Source organism: Carassius auratus, chromosome 22 (assembly GCF_003368295.1).
Source record: "Carassius auratus strain Wakin chromosome 22, ASM336829v1, whole genome shotgun sequence".
Lineage (NCBI taxonomy): Eukaryota > Metazoa > Chordata > Actinopteri > Cypriniformes > Cyprinidae > Carassius > Carassius auratus.
Genome location: NC_039264.1, coordinates 1,874,769 through 1,898,858, shown reverse-complemented (window position 1 = coordinate 1,898,858; position 24,090 = coordinate 1,874,769). Strand labels below are relative to the sequence as shown.

Below are 24,090 nucleotides of genomic sequence, written 5' to 3'. Positions count from 1 at the left end.
TTTAAAAGTATTTCAGGCGAGAATGTAGTTGTTTAAAACTCAAATCTGTGGTTTATTTATAAAGACAGCGCCTATTTAAAAATGTGTTTCGCCGATCTCAGAGACGGTGAGCTCCACGCAATCAGCGGGAGATCAGTGATCATCTATCCGCCGAGAAGCAGCCTCAACTCAGCTAGACCTTCTGATGTGTGCCGCTGGCTCTGATGTCTCTTTAGTGGTTAAACATGAAGTTATGAACGACGCTGCTGTTTGCAGTATTACCAGAATCGCGTTGTCGCGGACATCACACTCCCGAGTCGAATAAGCAAAATCTGAACTACCGAGGATGCACGTCCAAAATCAGCGTACTTTGTATTGAGAAACGCGCACAGAGCTACGTCACCAGTCTATTTGCTTGATCTTCCCGGTACCTTACACAGCGGTGGAAACACAGAAAGCAACAGATCTGGGGGGAGAAAAGTTCCTGGGAAAAAAAGTTCCTGGTACAAATGTTCCGGGTAATTTTGGTGGAAACGCGGCATTATAAATTTATTGGAGAAAATAAGATTAAACAATATCTTTATATTTGTTTCTGTTTAGACGAGCTTATCTTCATTCATCAGCTAAAGTGTAACCTAAAGAAGAAGTATCAATGTGTGTTTGAAGGAATTGCAAAGCAAGGTAATTCTACACTTCTGAAGAACATCTACACAGATCTCTATATCACTCAGGGTTGTAGTGAACAGGTCAATACTGAACATGAGGTGAGACAGATTGAAGTTGCTTCCAGACGTCATGAATCACAGGAGATACAGATTGAGTGCAAACATTTGTTTGAAGCACCTGAACAAGACAAGCAGATCAGAACTGTACTGACAAAAGGAGTTGCTGGCATCGGAAAATCAGTCTCTGTGCAGAAGTTTGTTCTGGATTGGGCCGAAGGAAAAGAAAACCAAGATGTCAGCTTCATATTTCCTCTTCCATTTAGAGAGATGAACTTAATGGAGAAAGACAAACTAGGTTTGATGGACATTATAACTCAGTTTTTCCCAGTGACAAAAGGACTGAACCTCACAAGAAGAAATCAATTCAAAGTCTTGTTCATTCTTGATGGATTGGATGAATGTCGACTTCCTGTAAACTTTAAGGATAATGAGACGTGGTCTGATGTTTCATCACCAGCCTCTCTGGATGTTCTCCTGACGAACCTCATCAAGGGAAATCTGCTTCCTTCTGCTCTCATCTGGATCACCAGCAGACCAGCAGCTGCCAGTAAGATTCCTCCTGACTGTATCGACCGGCTGACAGAGATACGAGGATTCAATGATGCACAAAAGGAGGAGTACTTCAGAAAAAGAGTCACGGATGAGAATCAGGCCAAAGAAATCATTGATCATGTTAAACAATCAAAGAGTCTCTTTATCATGTGCCACATCCCAGTCTTCTGCTGGATTTCAGCCACTGTTCTCCAGAACATTTCAGAGGAGAAAAGAAATAATGTTGTGAAAAACAATCAGGCTGATGATGTCTCCAAAACACTGCAGGAGTCAAATACTGAAGACACTCCTAAGACTCTGACACAAATGTACACACACTTCCTCAGATTTCAGATCCAGCAGAGCAGACGAAAGTATGATGGAGAATATACACCAGATGTTTCCTGGGATAAAGATGCCATCTTTTCACTGGGGAAACTGGCATTTGATCAGCTGGAAAGAAACAATGTAATCTTCTATGAGAGAGATCTGGAAGCCTGTGGTATTGACGTCTATAAGGCATCAGTGTACTCAGGCATGTGTACCCAGATCTTTAAGGAGGAAACGGGGATCCTTCTTGGTACCATGTACTGCTTTGTTCACTTGAGCATTCAAGAGTTTATTGCAGCCCTTTATGCACATCTGTTTCTAGACATAAAGAAGAAATATGTGTTTGATCAAGACTCTACAGAACAGGAAAACAAAAGTGAAACCATGATTGATTTGCTCAAGACTGCAGTGGACAAGGCACTAGAGAGTGATAATGGACACCTGGATCTTTTTCTTCGCTTCCTCCTTGGTTTGTCACTCCAGTCCAATCAGAGACTCTTACAGGGTCTGTTGACACATGTAGCAGACAATGAGCAGAGCAAAAAGGAAATAGTTCAGTACATCAAGCAGAAATGTGAGTCTAATCTGTCTCCAGAGAGATCCATCAATCTGTTCTACTGTCTGAATGAACTGAACGACCAAACTCTGGTGAAAGACATTCAGACCCACCTTAGCAAAGGAAGTCTCTCATCTGCTGATCTTTCACCTGCCCAGTGGTCTGCTTTGGTCTTTGTGTTGTTGACATCAGAGGAGGAGCTGGAGGAGTTTGAGCTTCAGAAATTCAAGAAATCAGACGAGTGTCTCATTAGATTATCAGCAGTCATCAAAACCTGCAAAAGAGCTCTGTAAGTTATTTAATATATTTTGTCATGTTTTGTTCACATCTTAAAATTGCATTAACCTACATTGATACTAGATAGAAATGTTCAACTTTTTCACATTTCGGATTGTATCATGGCTTTAGGGTCATGGTTTCTGTACAGTTCGGTATATGTTATGTTTATGAAAAAACTATACTTTTAAACAAAAGTAACGAAAATAAGAATATTCTAACTACAAACAACAGCACAAATAAATACAAATACAAATAAAATATTGTATTAGATGGAAAATCATGGTTTATTTTATTTGTAAGGCTAGTTTTTATATAGCACATTTCATACACAATGGAAATTCAAAGTGCTTTACATTAAAAAAAAAATAATCAAGAAGAACAAAAATAAAAAAAGCAATTTTAGAACTTTGAAAATGATTTACAAATTTACTTATTTAAAATTAATTTAAAACAGTTTAGAAATAGAAAATGATTTGACATAAAATTCAGTTAATATGTAAATGCAGTGCAATCAGTACGGACATTGCACAGTGCTCATTCAATAAATGCACAGCTAAACAGATGAGTTTTGAGTCTAGATGTAAATGTGACTATTGTTTTAGCGCATCTGATCTCTTCTGGAAGCTGATTCCAGCTGCGGGCGGCATAGTAACTAAAGGCGGACTCCCCTTGTTTTGTGTGAACCCTTGGTATTTCTAACTGACTCGATCCTAATGATCTGAGTGGTCTGTTAGGTTTATATTCAGTGAACATATCTGCAATATATTTTGGTCCTAGGTCACTGAGTGACTTATAAGGCCCTATCATACACCCGGCGCAACCCGCCTTTGCGTGTATTAGAATTAGGCTACCTATTTGCAATTCAGCCTATTACTACTAATAATGATGAATGAAATTGGCACATTAATCGAACAGTTGTGCCAACACACACACACATATATATCAACTGACTCATTGCGCGGAGCCTTGGTGGATTCCTGCTTATCCCATAGATGATCGGCTTTCGTGCACGAGCAGATCGGTTTCTTCGTTTGAGAAGCGTTTAGCTTTTCTGACAACAAATTCCGCCATGTAAATAGGGAACCGCCATGGTGCAAGCGCATCTCACTTTTAAAGGGAATGGGAGATGACACTCAAATTGGTGTGGTATTGAACATTATGCCCATTACTTATAAAGAGAATAGAGACAACCCATTCCAAAAATGCGCCTCGGCGCACAGACTGTTTTCCATCTTTAAAATAGCAAAAGGGGATTTGGACATGCCCTGAGTGCACCTGCGACGAGTAAAAGTACTTTAACATTAATCCTAAATGTACAGTGACTGGAAGCCAGTGTAAGGACCTGAGGACTGGTGTGATATGCTCAGATTTTCGGAGCAGAATATTGAGAGGAGTGTCAAACCACGCAGTTGTGACGTTCCTGCACCAGAGAGACACAGGAGAGTGAGAGATCCAATTGCAGATGTCTTTATTATGGGATAATCCAAATCGTAGTCAAAACAATCCAAGGTCAAAACCAAAAGACAGTCCAAAAATAAACAAACAAGGAAAGGGACAGGAAAGGGAACTCGGAAAATGAGCGGATCGGGGGACGAGCAGACTAGAAAGAATCTCGGGGAATGAGAATGCTGGATACATGAACGTAGTAGAAGAACTTTATTGTCCCCGTGGGGCAATTGGGTTTGCGGCGCAGTCTCAAGGCACTACATGACAACATATAATAAAAACAATACGATGCATTACAAAACACTTAAATACATATATACAAATAAAAATACCATTGGGTCTAACCCTGCCAGCTGGACAGATAGCTTATTTTAATTGATTTAACGCCTTAATGGCTTGTGGTACAAAAGAAAATTTTGATCTGTTCTTGGTCATAAGAGGTGGGCAGAAACGACGCCTAGATGGTAATAAATTAAAATGGGATGCTAATGGGTGTGTGTGATCGCATACAATGTTATTGGCTTTTTTCAACATTCTGTCCTTGTAAATGTGTTCGATGCTTGGTAATGTTATCCCAAGTAGCTTGCTAGCAGTAGTGACTGTTTTTCTAATTATGTTTTTCTGTGCTTGGGTCGCATTTCCGAACCAACAAATGATACAGCACGTTAAGATAAAAGCAGTATAAAACATCTGAAGCATTTTGTTATTGACATTAAAAACAACCAATTTCTTTAAGAAATACATTCTTTGCTGTGTCTTAGTGTGCAAAAGATCAGTCCAAGAGTCCCATTTAAGTTTGTTGTCCAGTACAATGCCAAGATATTTATAGTTTGTAACGACCTGAATGATCTCCCCATTGATAAAAGTATCGATTGTTTGCGGTGACTTTCTAAAATCTATGGACATTTCTTTGGTCTTAGTGGTATTTAAAATTAAGTGTGACTTATTGCACCATTCTAAAAAATAATTTAAAACTGGCCCATGATCTACCTCCCCATCCTGTAGCAGACTCACAAGAGCTGTGTCATCCGCATACTTAATAAGATGCCTGTTTTGAAAAGTGCTAGTGCATGAATTTGTATATAAAATAAATAATAAAGGAGATAAGACACATCCTTGTGGAGAGCCTGTATATGTTATCTTCACATCAGACAGAAACGAACCCACTCTAACACGCTGGACTCTACTGGTAAGGAAATCCATGATCCAATAAATAATACCTGTGTTAAGAGAGAATTCACTGGCTAAAATTTCTGCTAGTATTTTGGGTTGCATGGTGTTAAAAGCAGATGAAAAGTCCACAAATAGAATCTTAGCATGGGTCTTTGGTTTCTCAAGATGAGTATGCAACAGGTGCATTAATGTCAGAATTGCATCGTCCACCCCCCTGGAGGATTGATAAGCAAATTGCAAGGGGTCCATAAGATGGTGAGTCTGTGATATAATGTACCGCTTAACCAGGCGTTCCAGGCACTTCATAACTAATGATGTCAATGCAATTGGTCTGAAATCATTTAACTCTGTGGGTCTTGGCAGTTTTTGCACAGGTACGATGGTAGATGTTTTCCACAGGATGGGGACTTTACAAGGATTAAGAGAAGAATTAAAAATTTCAGTGAACACAGGATCTTCAGGATATTACCACAGATTTTGTCAGGGCCAGGGCTTTTTCGTGGATTACAACGTAATCAATGTAAGACATCCAATTGTCTGATACTTAATACAGATGCAGAAACAGAGGATGGAGGGGGCAGCACCGCTTCAGCACCACTGACACCCTCAAAACGACAGAAGAAGGCGTTAAGCTGGTTTGCCCTTTCCAGTCCCTAACCTCCATGCATAATCAGGGAAGGATTTCCCCTGCCCTTGTGGGGGACATTGGTCATGGTCTTAATTCCCTGCCATGCCTCACGAGAATTGCCTGACACCAGGGTTGCCTCAATCTTCTGTCTGTACCTGTACTTAGCCAGCTTTATTTGTCTTTTAATCTGTCTTTGAATGTCCCTTTTAACTATATAATTGATTCCTGTATGCATTTTTCTTTCCAATTATAAGATGCTTTAATTTATTGGAGATCCAGGGCTTGTCGTTTGGAAAATACTTTAATGGTTTTTATGGGACTGACTGAGTCTACACAGAAATTGATGTATTCAGATATTGTTTCCACTTGTTCATTTATATCAGGGCATTTAAAGATGTCCCAGTTTGTACAATCAAAACAGCCCTGCAGGGCCATAATACTGTCATTATTTCATACTTTAACTGAGTGTTCTTGGGGCTTCTCCCTTTGCAGGAGTATGTAGGCCGGAGATAAACCACATTGTGGTTAGATGCCCCTAGTGGTGGAAGCAATGATGACGAATAAGCATCTTTGACAGTTCCATAGCATAAGTCTAAAAACTTATTTTTCCGGGAGGGACAGTTGACATACTGATAATATGTGTGTAAGCACTTTTTCACAGGACAGTTATTAAAATCTCCTAAAATAAACTTAGGAGCATCCGGAGACAGTAGATCAAGCTTGTGGGAGAGATTAAAAATAATGTCAAGTGAACTGTCGAAATTTGCATTTGGATGAATATATACGACAGTTAAAAATATCTGAGGCAACTCTCTGGGCAGATAAAAGGGACGAAGAGAGACACACAGCAGTTGAATATCAGGAGTACAAAAACTCTCTCTCACCACCACTGTGCGACACCACTCGTCCCGGATGAGTAGGCAGTAGGGCTGTAGTACTCGAGTCCGGTCTTGGACTCGAGTCCAGACTCGAGACATTTTTCTGTCGTCTCGGACTTGTCTCGGACTCGTTGAATTTGCACTCGGACTTGTCTCGGACTTGGCCATTGGACTCGCCAAGTCTTCTAGTTGGTCTCGACCGAGTCCAGCAAAAAAATAAAATAAAAAATTTCTCCCTCAAAACAAATCCACATTTGCACGATGTCGTGACTGAAAACGTGTGGAAAACGCTAGGCGCGCCACTCTCCTTATTTCCAAAGCACTCCAGTGGCGTCTGCTGTTGCTGGGCAACCATGACCCGCTCTCCATGATGACGCAGAAGTTTCAGCAAAGAATAAATGGAATTCCAGCACTTAAAATCACTTGCAGTAGCTCTGCTAATAGATTCATTTAAAAAATGGCTATCCTTGTACAACTATGATCATCTGTTTCTCCATCTTGCCTTAGCTTTCAGTATTGTTCCGGGAAAGGATGTGCATGACCAGTGGTGCACTTACTGCGACCTGAAAAGTTTAGATGTTTCTAATTTAATTTTCTACTTGTTAGATTGTGTTTGATTTACGTCTACACCTAGATAGCCTTTTTTTTATCAATAAATGCGTATTAATGCATAGACTTATGCAACAATTACATATGTAAATTTTAAAAACTTTAAAATATATATGACATTACATATTTACATTTTCATGTAAAAGCCAGTATTTGTACCTGTAACAATCACAAAATTTTTCCTATCTGCATTCGGATACAACATCGTACAGTTTCTTGATAAGACTATTATGACTTTTTATATATTTTTTCATAGTTATCACTGAACAAGTATGTCGTGTTAAACTGAAATAATTATTAATTTCTAAAATAATATTTATCATGCAAGCAGAGAGATGTCATGACAAACGTTTAGTGATCATTTGAACACGACTGAATCCATTCAATGCGCACATTTTCATTACGCAGAACACTTTGAGCGAGTCTTAATGTTAATGAACTTCACTAAACAGATGTGTGTGTTCCGCGCAAACCAGCAAAAGGTAAATATGCAAACATGTAGGACAAGTAGACAATGTATCCGTATCGAAGCTGATTATTAGCCTACTCTTGAGAGAGAACTGATTTGGTTTTTGAGAGACTGAGACGCGCAACGCTGCTGTTTGATTATTCCATTCATTCGTATCATGGTAGCCTAAGCTTTCAATATTTGCCTTTTAAATATATACAAATAATATAACGTGTAGCTATGATGTATTATTATAGGTAAAATTACTCTTGCAACGCTCTGATTTCTGAGAGATAAACAGAGAGGCGACAACAATGCAGTGTTTGATTTGCGCTCTTTTCACTCATAAAGTTTACATTCATTCACTTCTGGCGCTGATGCCCTGGCTCACCTGTTATCTAGCAAACACCAGACTCTGTCAGCTTCAGCCGAGTATTCAGGCAGAATTATTCCTTGAGCGTTATTCGTTTTTTTAAGCAATTATCCTTGCCATTCCGAATAAGGTATTCGGCTTCAGGCACAACCCTAATTATTACATTACATGTTTTATTTTTACATGCAACATAGATAAGGTCATATAGTAACAGCTCCACGCAATATTGTAATTCTAAAATTCACGACGTACTTGCAAACACTTTGTATGCATTATGGTTAATGCATGCTGGAGTAGTCGATTCTTTCAGACAGAGCTCGACTAGTCTATGCAAGCACTAGCACAGTAGGACAAAAAAATTTCACTGTATTTATGTGCGCATGGCCAGTAGAGCCAAACGTATCCATTCTAGCCTTGCTGCGCGCATTTGTCATATCCCGAGCTTTGCGTGTGTCTGTGCACTGTGCCAAGGCATCTGTCATATACATTTTTGACCACAGATATAATGTCAACAAAAAATAAAGTACATAAAAATTATTTGACCTTACAGTTCCAAACTTTGTTTGTTTATCCAAGTTTAGCTCCCAGGGTCGGACTGGGGGTAAAACCAGTACTCATTAGCAAGGCCCCAAAGGAAGAGAGGGCCCTTGAAAAGTATTAATCTGAAATATATATTTTTTACCTGGATATTTTCATGGGTGGGGGCCATGGGGGCCCATCAGGACTGCCTATGCATAGGGCCCAGGATCTTGTTTAACACCCCTGTTAGCTTTAACCCTAATTATACACACTTGAACCTAATCAAGCTCTTACTAGACACACTAATCTTCCAGGTGTTTTAAGGCCAGTTGGAGCTAAACTTTTCAGGACATTGGCCATTCAGGATGTAGTTTGGAGACCCCTGTCCTACAGAGTTGTTACTTTGCACATGCTTTTTGATCATTACAAATAATAATGTAAAATGATTTTCTTAGAATAGGAGATATGCTTTCTCTCGCATCACAAACATTATCAGTAGTTTAGTATGTGGTCTTGAAGAGGACCCTTTTTTCTTTCATTTGGACTCGGTCTTGGACTTGGACTTGACTTGGACTCTAACCTCTTTGGACTCGGTCTTGGACTCGACAAAGCCGGACTTGACTACAGCTCTAGTAGGCAGACCCCGCCCCCATGGGTCTCCTTCGTGATTGTAGTGTCCCGGTCAGTCCTGAACACAGAGAAACCGAGGGGTCCCACCTCGCTGGATGTGACGCCGCTGTCCAACCATGTCTCCGTGATTGCCATGACACAAGCACTACGATACTCATGAAGGTAGCGGATATTTGCAGTCAGCTCGTCAGTTTTCGATTTTAGGGACTGGGCGTTGATGAGCAGCGTAATGGGCAGAGAGAGTTTGTTTTTTAATTTCCTTAATCTCCTCCGAGTGCCCACTTTTGATCCTCGTTTGCGCTTTGTCCGTACAGTCCATCTCTTTGGGTTAGTCCTCAGATAATTCGGTATGGAGTTTACTACGGCTGCATGATCCGTAGGTAAACGATCGCGTATCAGTAGGAGGAAATCTCTTCTATATTGTATTTCACCCGCCACGCCGGTAACATGGTCGTGATCTAATCCATGGGAGATACAATGTTTTAAAATCACTATAAGCAGTCCAATCTTACACCAATAAGCCAAGTCCATGATTGCCTTTAGTGCAGTGTGGAATTAGACCATACAGGAAATGTAACACTCACGATAACAAACAAATAAACAACAATTAAATGCCAAACACGAGAGGCAGCAGGGCAGCCACAGTGCAGCGCCCGGTAGTCAGTCCTTACCTTTACATGAAAGGTAAGGACTCCATACAAACAACAGGGAAAGACTGGTATTTATAGGGAGGCTAATGACAATAAAGTTACTGCACCTGGTGCAATTAACAGGAGTGCAATTACTGTGATGACAGGACAAGACTAGAGGAATTCTAGTCCCTACGTGCAAGTGCCTAAGGGGAAGTGAGCCCACTAGTGGACACCAAGGGAAACAGAGACTAGACAGCGTGACATTACACCCTCCTCCACAGAGCAGCTGCCAGATGCTCCACCCGAACCCAAGGGAAGACCAAAAACACGAAGAGACCAGGAGGGAGGTGGAGCGGTGGAGGACCAGGGGGAGGGACGGAGGGACAGGTAGAATGGAGAAACAGAGACAAGAGGACCAGGTAAAACGGGGAACAAAGACAAGACGACCAGGTAAAATGGGAAAACAGAGACAAGAGAAGTGCAACACAAAACAAGGAGTCCAGGAGTGAGGTGGACCAGTGGAGGATCAGGGGGAAGGATGGAGGGCCAGGTCCTTAGAGGGAAACAGAAAGAAAGACACATACAAGAAACCCAGGAGGGAGGTGGACCAGCAGAGGATCAGGGGGAGGGACGGAGGGCCAGGTCCATAGATGGAAAACAGACAGAAGAAAATATAACAAACACAAAAACACAAGTCCAGGAAGGACATAGCGTGACGCCCACCAGGGTGGGAAGACCACCACAACCGTGTGGTCAGGACAGACGCCCCCCAGGGCGGAGCAGAAGACCACCACAACCGTGTGGTCGGGACAGACGCCCCCCAGGGCGGAGCAGAAGACCACCACAACTGTGTGGTCGGGACAGACGTCCCCCAGGGCGGAGCAGAAGACCACCACAACCGTGTGGTCGGGACGGAAGACCCCCAGGGGCCGGACAAACAGGAGGACAAGTCTGGTTGGGCAAGTCTGAAACATAGAACATGAACATGTTAAGGGTAGCCTCCGTGGCCACAACAGGATCAGTCGGATGCTCAGAGTTCGACTGAGACGTGACGAGCCTCTGGAAGTTCCGCAGAGGTGAAGAGAGACTCTGGTAGTTCAGCAGAGACGTGGAACGGTTCTGGTAGTTCAGCAGAGACGTGGAACGGTTCTGGTAGTTCATCAGAGAGGTGGAGAGGCTCTGATAGTTCAGCAGAAACGTGGAACGGCTCCGGCAGTTCAGCAGAGACGTGGAGAGGCTCTGGCAGCTCCACAGAGAAGTGACAAGACTTTGGTAATCCCATGGGGTTTATACTGGATTGCAGAAGATCAATGCTGACTTGACTCTACTCATGAAGATTATTGGTGACTTGCATTTGTTCATGAAGATCATTGGTGACTTGTATTTGTTCATGAAGATCAACTGTGACTTGACTGTCCTTGAAGATCAACAGTGACTTGATCCATCCACCAGTTCTGGCATATCTAGATGCTGATTAGACAGCGTGATTATTGCACAGGTGTGCCTTAAGCCCCTTTCACACTGTGATTGTGGAAAATACAAGGGTAATGTGTCCCAGCAATTGTTCCCAGGTCTAATAATAATGTAATGATAAAAATTAAACTTTCATATATTTTAGATTCATTGCACAACAACTGAAATATTTCAGGTCTTTTATTGTTTTAATACTGATGATTTTGGCATACAGTTCATGAAAACCCAAAATTCATATCTCAAAAAATTAGCATATCATGAAAAGGTTCTCTAAACGAGCTATTAACCTAATCATCTAAATACCTGCTAAAGATTCCTGAGGCTTTTAAAAACTCCCAGCCTGGTTCATTACTCAAAACCACAATCATGGGTAAGACTGCCAACCTGACTGCTGTCCAGAAGGCCATCATTGACACCCTCAAGCGAGAGGGTAAGACACAGAAAGAAATTTCTGAACGAATAGGCTGTTCCCAGAGTGCTGTATCAAGGCACCTCAGTCGGAAGTCTGTGGGAAGGAAAAAGTGTGGCAAAAAAACGCTGCACAACGAGAAGAGGTGACCAGATCCTGAGGAAGATTGTGGAGAAGGACCGATTCCAGACCTTGGGGGACCTGCGGAAGCAGTGGACTGAGTCTGGAGTAGAAACATCCAGAGCCACCGTGCACAGGCGTGTGCAGGAAATAGGCTACAGAGAAGCAGCACTGGACTGTTGCTCAGTGGGCCAAAGTACTTTTTTCGGATGAAAGCAAATTTTGCATGTCATTCGGAAATCAAGGTGCTAGAGTCTAGAGGAAGACTGGGTAGAAGGAAATTCCAAAATGCCTCAAGTCCATTGTCAAGTACCCACGGTCAGTGATGGTCTGGGGTGTCATGTCAGCTGCTGGTGTTGGTCCACTGTGTTTTATCAAGGGCAGGGTCAATGCAGCTAGCTATCAGGAGATTTTGGAGCACGTCATGCTTCCATCGCCTGAAAAGCTTTATGGAGATGAAGATTTCGTTTTTCAGCATGACCTGGCACCTGCTCATAGTGCCAAAACCACTGGTAAATGGTTTACTGACCATGGTATTACTGTGCTCAATTGGCCTGCCAATTCTCCTGCCCTGAACCCCATTGAGAATCTGTGGGATATTGTGAAGAGTAAGTTGAGAGACGCAAGACCCAACACCCTGGATGACCTTAAGGCCGCCATCGAAGCATCCTGGGCCTCCATAACACCTCAGCAGTGCCACAGGCTGATTGCCCCCATGCCACGCCGCATTGAAGCAGTCATTTGTGCAAAAGGATTCCCGACCAAGTATTGAGTGCATAACTGAACATAATTATTTGAAGGTTGACTTTTTTGTATTAAAAACACTTTTCTTTTATTGGTCGGATGAAATATGCTAATTTTTTTGAGATAGGAATTTGGGGTTTTCATGAGCTGTATGCCAAAATCATCAGTATTAAAACGATAAAAGACCTGAAATATTTCAGTTGGTGTGCAATGAATCTAAAATATATGAAAGTAAATTTTTTTATCATTACATAATGGAAAATAATGAACTTTTATCACGATATGCTAATTTTTTGAGAACGGCCTGTATAACTCATTGCCATTAATGATATAAGCCTATTATTAATTTACATATTTTAAGTTTTATTCAAGCATGCTAGTTTGTTTTATGTAGGAAATTTGAATCCATACAATTCTAATATATATGCAGTGTGTTTTCTGTTAATTAATTTTTTTTTTTTTTGTATTTAACAAATGTATTTCATGTACCGAACCCAGTGATTTGATTTATTTATCTTTTAGGCTAAATGATTGTGGCTTAACTGACAAAAGCTGCCCAGCTCTGGCTTCAGTTCTTGGATCAGATACCAATCTGAAAGAGCTGAACATGAACTATAATAATCTGCAGGATTCAGGAGTGAAGCTGCTCTGCACTGGACTTAAGGATATAAATTGCAAACTAGAGATACTGAGGTAAGTTTTGTGACAATCATTAGTGTTTTGTTAGTGTTTTGATCCATCTGTTAACATGGACCTAGATAATTTGCCACATAATTGAAGACAGAACTGCTTCAGCTCAGTGTAATTTGCAGGCTTTAATTCCAGCATGAACTCTAACTTCCAGTGCCCTCATTTATCAACAGTACATATGCACAGATGTGTGTGTAATGAGTGCGTAAAAACAGTCTCATGCAAAAAGTGGGATCTACCAACTTTTTTGTAGGAATGTTTTTAAATATAAGCAGAACTCAGAGCATGCTCAAGCAGAGATTCTAATGCTAGAATGGCAATACTACAAAAAGAAAGTGCTACTGTGTGTTTCCTGTGTCCTTTAATTGCAAATACTAAATTTATAAATTAATAATTCAAGTCAGATAAGATATTTAGTCTTTTTTACCCAACCCCCCAGGAAAGAAGACTAAATATATTTTTGTTTATATAGTAAATGCATATTGATTATTTGAACTAAATACAAGACAAAAGTAATAAGTAAGATAAGCCTTTTATTGCGTGCAGCCGGGAAGTCATTTGAAATGTTGCTATAGTGTCATGACTGATCTGGCTATGCTGGAAGATTAGGCAAACCATGCGCTGTACCGAGAGTGTGTATAAAAAATTTAAAAAATTTAAAAACGCTGATCTGTTTAGTGAGAGCACAGAATGGCTTCACGGTCATTACTGCTTTCTTTTTCCATTATTTCGGTAAGGACATTATACATTCACATGATTTATAAAGGGAGGTGTTGTCACCATGTATTTATTGGAGGCATTTCTGAATGCAAATGACCAGGAACCTCTTTTTTTAAGTCTAGATCTAGGCAAGGTGAGTAGACAGAAATCACTGGATCTCAATGTTCTGCACGAGTGAATCAGATCGCTGCTCTATTTCAGTAGAAACACTGTAAACTCAACACATTGACCTAAATTATTTCAATGTTACAAGGACATTTTTTAATTCTTGCTGCTGAGTGTTTATTGTGTGTCTTGTATAAGAGATTGCTGACTGAATGAGTTGCCATCATCACCAGTATTTGTCAAATGTCAGCTAAAAAATACTGGTAAATATTAAGATTAAAACTGAAGTGTTTTCTCTTTATGCAGTCTGAAGAACAACTGTATCACAGAAGGAGGTTGTCATGTTCTGGCTGCAGCTCTAAATTCAAACCCTTCAAATCTGACAGAGCTGGATCTGAGTGAGAATAAACTAGGAGACTCTGGAGTGACAGAAATTTCCAGTCTGCTGAGAAATTCACAGACAATACAGATACTCAGGTCTGAATTTGGTTAATCTAAACATGAATCAATGTAAACCTCCAGCTGTTCTGTAAACTAGTGCTGTGTCACAAGAAATGGGTCAGGAATGTGAATATTTATAAAATATTGACAAACAGGTTGATTTTTGGAAGTGATGGGAAATGTTAATATCCTAATGGTGTAATAAATGTTTTTGTATATTAATTAATTTATTTATTTATTTAGTCTTTCTGAAGACTTTCAGGCTGCAGTATCACTGAAGAAAGTTATAATACAGTTGCAATCAAAATTTTTCAGCCCCCTTGACCTGCAAGACATTTTGCTGCGGAGAATAAAATTTTATGAAAACAACTCAACAAAGGCATCAGTATTAGAGGATGTTTATAGTTAATGAAGTTAATACACTTTTGAGTGATTCTGAGAACGTAACATTGATGAATCATGATGAAATTCTAATTGGAGACTGAACAGGCCACTCATCTACATTCTATGACTGATCCCTGAACCAAGCAGAAGTAGATTTGGATGTGTGCTTTTGGATGACTGTCCTGCAGGAAAGTCGATTGATCGTCAGCTTCAGTCTTTGCACCAAAAGCATTACAATTCTTGTCAAAATGGCCTGATATTTCAAAGGATCCAAGATGTCCTTCATAATGTCATGGTTTTCACTTCCTGCTACAGTAAAGCAACCCCATGACCCATCGTTTCATCAAAACTTCTCTATACAGATGGGTTCGTCAACCATAACTCTTTCTAGGACAGCCAGAAACCTAGGAGGATTAGACCCTTCCTGTCATGGTTCATGAATGCACCGTCACCTGCTCGTCTCATGTTATGTCATGTTGATTGTTTTATGTGGGTGTTACCGCTGATCATTCCACCAGCCTACTTAATGCCGTCTTTCGTCTCTTGTTTGTCAGATCGTTGTTTGGGTTCCTCCGTGGTCCATGTCTGTTCGTCCTACAGCTCTACTGCTTCGTGCCTTGTTTCCTGTTCGGTCTACCTTGGATTACTGCCATCACCTTGGATCTATCACCACCATCACCTCCACCAGCGCACTGAAACACCATCTCACCTATCTGTGCTGCCGTCGAGGTCCCTGCATCACCCTCCAACATCTCCTCATCATTGCTTTCCCTCAATAAACATTCTTACTTGCATTTCCCTCCTGTCCTCCATCGTATCGTTACAGAACGATCTGACCAACTATGGTGGCAGCGAGTAATCAACCATCCGCCCTTGAAGAGTTTCTCAGCACCAGTGCTCGGAGGATGGACTCCCAGGAGAGGAATCTTAGTGACACTGGTCGCGCGGTTCAGGCTTTGGTGGCGCAGGTGTCCGTGCTCACCCAACAACTACAGCTACTACAAGTTCCCAGTGCGCCGCTCACACCGCCCATTCCTCCTGCACCATCGGAAGCCCCCTCCCAGCCGAACCACGTCTCCCCATTCTGGAGTCCTACTCAGGTGAGCCAAACTTTTGTAGAGCTTTCTTAACCCGATGCGATATGCATTTTTCTCTCCAACCCAGAACCTTCGCCAACGAATGAGCCAAGGTGGCTTTCGTATTAACCCTGCTCACTGGGAGGGCGGCATTATGGGGAACAGTGGTTTGGGAGAACCAGGATCCATGCTGCACCTAGTTCCAGACACTCTCCGCCGAGATAAGACTGGTCTTCGATCGGGCTGTTGCAGGGAGGGAGGCGGTGAGGATGCTCGCTGAGCTATGTCAGCATGAGAGATCCATCTCGGATTATTCCATCGAGTGCTGATCTCTGGTGGTGGGGTGTCATAGGAACGAGAAGGCGCAGTGGGACAATTTCCTGCATGGGCTGGCTGACCGCGTCCAGAAGGAGATCCACACCCTGGATCTTCCAACGTCACTTAATGGGCTGATAGAACTGGCTTTGCAGGTCGACGAACGTCTAACGCAAGTAGAGAGGCGGGACTTACCCAGCTCCACACCCAAGACCCAGACTGACGTGCGGGCCAGCAGCGGGGACACAGCCAGCCCCTCCTATGATCACGAGCCCATGCAGGTAGGGCGAGCTTGGCTTTCCCGGGAGGAGAAGGATAGGCGGAGGTCCCTGGGCCTGTGCCTCTACTGCGAGGGGAACCAGACATCACGCTTACACCTGTCTGGTAAAAGGCCAAGCCCGGTGGTACGTATGAGGTAACTATCGTGTGGGATCTCCGCCGAGAAGACCTCATCATCATCCACGATCCTCCTGGTAAGACTAAGATGGTCAGCACAGATTCACGACTGTCAAGCACTACTGGACTCAGGGGCGGAAGGTAACTTCATGGACAGTACACTGGCACACAGACTACACATTCCCCTCAGACCCCTCCCGCACCACATCACGGTTCAGAAAATATCGGTCATATCTCACATCACTGAAGACCAGGGCTCTGAACCGGTTCAAGGAACGAAAACGAAATGAACGATATTTTGACAGGAACAGAACCAGAAACAATAACGAAATGAATTTTTTTAGTTCCAAACAGAATTGAAAATTTGAAATGGACATTAACCGGTTAATAACGTTATCGTATCGTTCCGATTAATATTTGAAATTTGCTGTCAACCAATCACGAATTACAGCAGTACAGCACACGCAAATGTGACTCTGAAGCAGCGAGTGTAATGTCCGCTCAGCTCTGAACTCAGTCAAGTCTCAATGGTAATGCATCGCCTTCAGGGCTGGATTAAGACCAAATTGGGCCTGATGACGCAGAGCAAAGAGGGCCTATTTTTTCTAGGCGTTGGTGCATGTGCATTCGACACTCAAGTAGAGACCTGCATTCCAGCAGGACCCAGCGCAACCGAGTGCGTCGCGGGACAATATTTGATTGGTGAATGCGGACGCGGGCGGCAAGATATTATTGTGTGCGGGTTGCGGGAAAATAAAGTTATTTGCGGGACTCCCGCAAAGTGGAAATATCTAGCAAAATAAAATTACTAAAAACAGATAGATATAATATACTCAAATAAAATAAAATAGACTTTGCGGAATGGGAGGATGCTGATGAAACCATGGACAGCGACGTTTAATTCCATTCCAAAATAGCGAGAGATCCAGTGGTGGAAAAGGCGATATCAAGAGTTTCCGAGATTAAGCAAAGTAACACGCCGTGTAGGTTACTTTGCATTCCAGCTCCCAGCGCACCATTGGAGAGGGCTTTCAGTAATCACGGTCGAATAAGTGGGCAGAGAAGGATTAATCTGAAGCCCTCATCAATGAACGACATGCTATTCCTGCACGGACTACATTAGTAGTCGTAGTCTACAATTTTTCTTTTAATTCCGTTTATTTTTAATGATTTATTTATTTTGCTAAATATAAAAAATTGGTCTATTTTGTTATTGAGGAAATTTTTTTTTGTTTGTTTAATGTTTGAAGAAAAGAAGGCATTCTTAAGCAGTATAGGCTAATTTTCCTTTGAACATGAAATAAATCCAGGTTTATTATTATTATTATTATATAATTCATTAGGCTATACTATAGCCTAATAGGTATTTTTTTTATTTACATTTCTTACATTTTTACTGTATTTCTGTGTTCTACGTTCCTTGTTCGTTCCTTTCATCCATTTAATTAAATGCAAATAAAAGGAAACATTTGTTTCTTTTTTAAATTTATATTCAACCCAACTGAGGTCCGCAGCTCTCCTTTGATTATTCCCAACTTTGAGAAGCTCCGCTCTCCAGAGTCATTGGACACCATCATGCACAGATAGATGCGCTAACCAATTTCGACATATGGAAACGTCTGAGAAAGATTTAACAATTTGGAGTCCGACTGTTGGACTCATATACAGCGTTACTTATTATACATTTACTATTATTCTATATTCTTTATATTAAATAACATTTTAGCATCCAGATACATGGAAACATTTGGATTTGTGCTGAATGAGAGAGGTATGCGTCAGCTTCAGCTTACATTCATTTGTTTTTTGGATTGAGGTTTTTATAGCCTAAACTTTAAAAGGATTTGATTTGAAGAGAAACTAATAACCGTTTTTATAATGTTTTTAAACATTTTGCTTAAGTTTTTTTTTTTTACTCTCAAAACGCAATCTTATACAAGTTTTTTTTTTTTTTTTTAACAATGCAGCAAACATTTTTAAATATCTTAAAAATACTTTTAAAATGTTGATAGATTTTTTTTAAGTAGGCCTAGCTTACATTTGGACAAAATCTGGTGCAAGCTGTAAACTGTAAGTGTTATTAACTGGTATTTCTTCCTCCCGAACCGGATCACATCAGGCAACCACTCTGAAACTATTTCCTTCCACATCCTTGACTCTCTCCTGGCATCCATAGTCCTCGGTCACCCCTGGCTCCTCCTTCACAACCCCAAAATAGACTGGTCATCCAACTCCTGTTTGCCTGTCCGTGTTTCAGGAGGCGGCAGTGGATTTGTCTAACGTGCCTGCCGAGTACTTCCACCTGAAGGAAGTGTTCAGTAAGCTCTTCCTCCGCATCGTCCCTATGACTGTGCCGTAGAATTACTGTCAGGTAAGTCTCCGTCTAAAGGCAAATTATATTCACTTTCTGTTCCGGAAAGGGAGGCTATGGAGAAATCTAGCTTCGAAGTTCATCCGCCCTTCCTCTTCTCCAGCGGGGGCAGGGTTCTTTTTTGTGGGGAAGAAAACAGATCGCTGCGACCTTGCATTGATTACCGGGGACTGAACAACATCACGGTAAAGAATACTTATCCTTTGCCGTTGATGTCTTCAGCCTTCGAGAGGTTGTAGGGAGCGTTGATTTTCACGAAATTGGACTTATGTGTAATGCTTATCATTTGTTCCGCATCAGGGAGGGGGATGAATGGAAGACCGCTTTTAACACCCCCAGAGGGCACTTTGAATACTTGGTTATGCCCTTCGGGCTTTCCAACTCCCCAGCGGTCTTCCAGGCATTCATCAACGACGTGCTGCGAGATATTATTGACCAATTCATATATGTCTACCCGTATGACATGTAGATTTTTTCCTCTTCTCTCCAGGAAAATGTGACGAGTGCTTCAGAGATTGATAGAGAATGGGCTTTTTGTCAGTTTGTGGTGGAGGTCGATGCGTCGGAGGTGCGGGTAGGGGCGGTGTTATCTCAACGTTCTCCCTCAGACGACCAGGTCCACCCATGTGCGTTTTTCTCTTATCATTTATTTCCTGCCTAATTAAATTATGATATTGGTAACCGAGAATTGTTGGCAGTCAAGATGGCACTGGAAGAATGGCGCCACTGGTTAGAAGGATCGGGGTTCCTTTTATTGTATGGACAGACCACAAGAATTTAGAATATATTAGCACTGCCAAAAGGTTAAACTCCAGGCAGGCTTGGTGGGCACTTTTTTTTGGACGTTTTGACTTTGCTCTCTTGTGCCGGCCGTGTTACAAAAATATTAAACCCGATTCCTTGTCACGTATTTTTGACCGTTCCGAACGTCCGTCCACTCCTGAGTGTATTTTTCCTGAGACATTAGTGGTCTCCACACTCACATGGGATATCGAATCGAAGGTCAAGACAGCCTTAGAAGGGGGTAACGCCTCCGCCCGGGTGCCCACCGAATCGCTTATTTGTGCCGGAGGGATTACGATCCAACGTTATCCAGTGGGGGCATTGTTCTAATGTGGCTTGTCATCCAGGAGTTAACCGTACAAAATTTTTAGTCAAGCAAAGGTTCTGGTGGCCACTTATGGCTCTCGACATTCACAGTTTTGTTTTGGCTTGCTCGGTTTGTGCCACTGGTAAGACCTCCAATTGACCCCCTGATGAGTTACTTCAACCGCTGCCGGACCCTTCGAGACCCTGGTCCCACATCGCACTAGATTTAATTACCCTCCCAGGGCAACACTGTAGTTTTGACCGTGGTGGACCGGTTTCTCGAAGGCTGCCCACAAATGTATTCCCTTGCCCAAATTACCCTCAGCCAAGGGACAGCGTTGACCATTGTAGATCACGTCTTTTGTTTACATGGCCTCCCGATAGACGTGTTTTCTGACAGGGGACAACAATTTGTGTCCAAATTTTGGCGTGAATTTTGTAGATTACTGGGAGCGACTGTAAGTCTGTCCTCAGGGTTTCACCCCCAGAGCAATGGTCAAACCAAGAGAGCCAACCAAGGTTTGGAAAGGCTGTTGCGATGTTTGGTTTCCAAGAATCCTTCCTCCTGCAGCCAACAATTGTCTATGGTGGAGTACGCCCACAATACCTTACTAATATCAGCTACAGGCCTATCTCCATTCGAGTGTAGTGTAGGTTACCAACCACCTATTTTTCCCAGTCTGGAATCCGTAGTCGGGTCCCCTCCATTCAAGCCCGCGAGACTCTACTCCAAGTGGAGGCGCGCACCAAGGCTAAAGCCTATCGCCACCGGTCTAGGCCTCCCATATACGTCTTGGGTCAAAAAGTGTGGCTTTCTACTAAGAACGTTCCTTTCCGTTCTGTCTCTAATAAATGAGCTCCCAAATTTATTGGCCAATTCACTGTCACCAAGATCATTACCCCGGTGGCAGTCCGCCTCAAACTTCTTCCTGCGTACCGGAGAATTCACCCCGCCTTTCATGTGTCTAAAATAAAGCCCGTATTTCATTCTCCTATTAATCCGCCTACCCCGCCCCCAAACCCCCCCCCCGGTTTTCTGGTACAACACACTTTAATCTGAGAAATAAGGCTGAGGGCTGTGTCTCTAGGAACTCTCAATGTCTTAATATAGCCTTAGACTTTCTAAAGAAATACAGTTATTTATTCTTTATAGCTTCTCTATAGCTTTTGTGAGATCTCTGTTGGCTTTGCCATTTTTGTTACTCAACTTCAGCAAATGTATGTGTGTATGTGTAGCTGCTCAAGTTGTTTTTAATAGAGTTTCTAAAGGCTTAATTGTGTTTTGAGAATTTTATTTCCCACCATACAAATAAGTGACTTAAAAACACCAATTTTGAACAGGGGTTGAATAATTATGACATAGCTCTGTTATTGAAAAAAATAATATAACTAAAAAATATTGCATTATACATTGATTATATATCTCTTTTAATATGCCAGTGAACTGTTATATATGCATTTTTGTTTTATTCAGTATCTTCAGAAAAGCTTGTATTTGTAAATTACTGCAGTCTCTGAGGGGTTAAGTCTGATTGCAACTGTAGGTTATAATTGTGGGACATTAGAAATGGAAAAATTGCATTTGTTGTAGTTTACATTCACCAGTATATAACTTTACCCAGCTTTATTGTGAAAAGAGTTAATTCAGTTCAAAATTCCTGTAGTGGATCTTTTTCTTCATTCTAGAACATGTACTTGTGTGACAATCTGTGTTAAAAGGAAAAATAGCATCTTTTTAAATAGACTTTCAGACTGCAGTATCTGTGAAGAAGGTTATAAAGCTCTGTCTTCAGCTCTGAGATCAAACCCTTCACACCTGATAGAGCTGGATCTCACAGGAAATGATCCTGGAGAATCAGGAGTGAAGCAGCTCAGTGATTTACTACAGGATCCAGACTGTCAACTCAACACACTTAGGTGAGACCTGATGAAATGATAAAAAATAAATCATACGCATGTGAATTCTATCATTTGACTAATTTAGTAAGGTATACAATTTGTTGCATCAAAAATGTTCACAATGATCAAACAAGAAAGATCAGATGCTGCAGCTGCTGCTGTTTTGATGATAAATGTCTGCACAGTTTAGTTGTGTTAAAAGTTACAGCTTAATCAGACATTTTGTGTCCCTAGATCTGCCGGTGTTCATTAGTTTGGTGTCTCAATAAACATTTATGATTGTGTTATTGTGGACATTTCTCATGAAAAACATATTCAGTGTGATTTATTATCCTGTTTGTTTAAATGTTACTGAATGCACTGTACATTAATTTCCATCAAGCTCAGATTCACAACACTGTTGATCACTGATGTAGAATAGAGAACTGGATTGATCATGACATCATGCATGTGAAGTAATCCCTAGTGTGTGTAAACGTTCTGTTGAATTAATAGGAAATTGTCTGATTTTAACGAGAAAATATCACATAAAAGTCAGCGTTTTTAAATCTATTGTATCCCTGTACATTCTTATAATGCTAACACTCACGGGAATTTCCCCTACTCATTTAAAAGCTACGTTCATTACAGTAGCGAACATCATGAACATGATAAACATCATATGGACACGACCTCAACATATAACAAACGACAAAGTGCCCATTCTGAAATCTGAAGAAAGAGTTATGCTTCATATACCTTTATTCACCTTGAACAGTTATTCATTGTTTATATAATTTTGTTATAGTGTTTTTATTCGTACAGTAGGTGCTAACTGCAAATGTTTCAACAATGAGTTTGTTAACAGCATTCATTTTGAAGCAGGAAATGATTTAAACGTTTAAATTATTATTAATTTAGCATACAGCATTTTGCATGGAAACAATAGCGAATGCTAGTAAACATATGTGTGATCTTGGACAGGCTGAAATAGATGTTGCTCAATCTGGACATTAAAATTATACACATCATAATTTATTCAGAGAAGTAACTGAGTACAGACAGTACGGACATGCTTTATTTCAAGATGGTAAATTAAGCTTTTCATTTCAGTATAGGGCAATATTAACAGAAGGTATTGTATTATTCATTGTATATTCAAATCAATTTATGATACTAAAAGGTTCATATTTAATAATTCCTGAATAATTACGTACATAATGAAATAGGCTATATTTTGTGTTGAATCAGTTACCTGTTCTGCAGTGCGCAGCAGACACACACACCTAAACGGTTTAAATATATCCTTATCCTGCCCAGAAAGACCATAAACATTGCAGATTACATGAAGTAAAAGTGAATTTACATACACGCAACAACAAATAATCCTGTTTGACTGATTTGATTTAAATCGGGTGATTTTAGGTCAGCTGTTTGCATGTGACTCAATGGTGCCCTCTGCTGGCATGGAATAGTAAGGTGGCGGATCAAACAGTGAACCAGTCATATATAGATCAGTGCTGTAGATCTACTACAGCAGATCTATCACAGACCAAAAACATGTGATGTGTGTCAGGATATGATCAGTGATCACACACACACACACGTCTGAACCTGCAGTTCCTCTCATAATGAGCAGAATTACTGTCGCATCAACACCGACATCAGTTAAATAAAACTATCCAGAGATGGTCTGAACCCAGATCATGTTCTCTGTTAGTGGATCAGCAATCCAGTGTTTGGTGAATTCTGCTTCATAATAATAGGAAGAGCCGGCATCAAAAGATCAACTAAATATATCACTATAATTGCTTAGCTGTCACAAGCTAGTTATCTCTTTGCTAACTTTCCTAATATCCTGCTTAAAAGCCAGGAAGATCTTCAGATGCTTGAGAATCATGATCTAGTGAGTTTTTGCCAGGTTATTTTTACTTTTGAGCTTTTTGAGGTTATTTTAAAGAATTTACTTTTATCTTGCACATTGAATTGATTCCAGCTTCATCTTCTCTTCTGCAGGTTTTTAGGTCCTGCTGCAGATGAAGGCTGTAAGTATGTGACTGGAATTGTGGGTAAAAACCCGTTACTCCTGAGAGAGCTGAATCTGAGTGGACATGAACTAGGAGACACAGGAGTGAATCAGATC

At 41.1% G+C, this 24,090-nt stretch overlaps 1 protein-coding gene across 1 annotated transcript; it reads left to right on the top strand.

Annotated features, from left to right (window-relative positions):
• Nucleotides 1-2,357: 2,357 nt before the first annotated feature.
• LOC113039367 (ribonuclease inhibitor-like) lies at nucleotides 2,358-24,021 on the top strand (the record flags this gene model as incomplete). The annotated part of the gene is made up of 5 exons (XM_026197276.1): nucleotides 2,358-2,410; nucleotides 13,005-13,175; nucleotides 14,304-14,474; nucleotides 21,813-21,986; nucleotides 23,964-24,021. Coding segments are annotated over exons 2-5 (489 nt in total), but the record flags the coding sequence as incomplete, so codon positions are not given.
• Nucleotides 24,022-24,090: the final 69 nt, after the last annotated feature.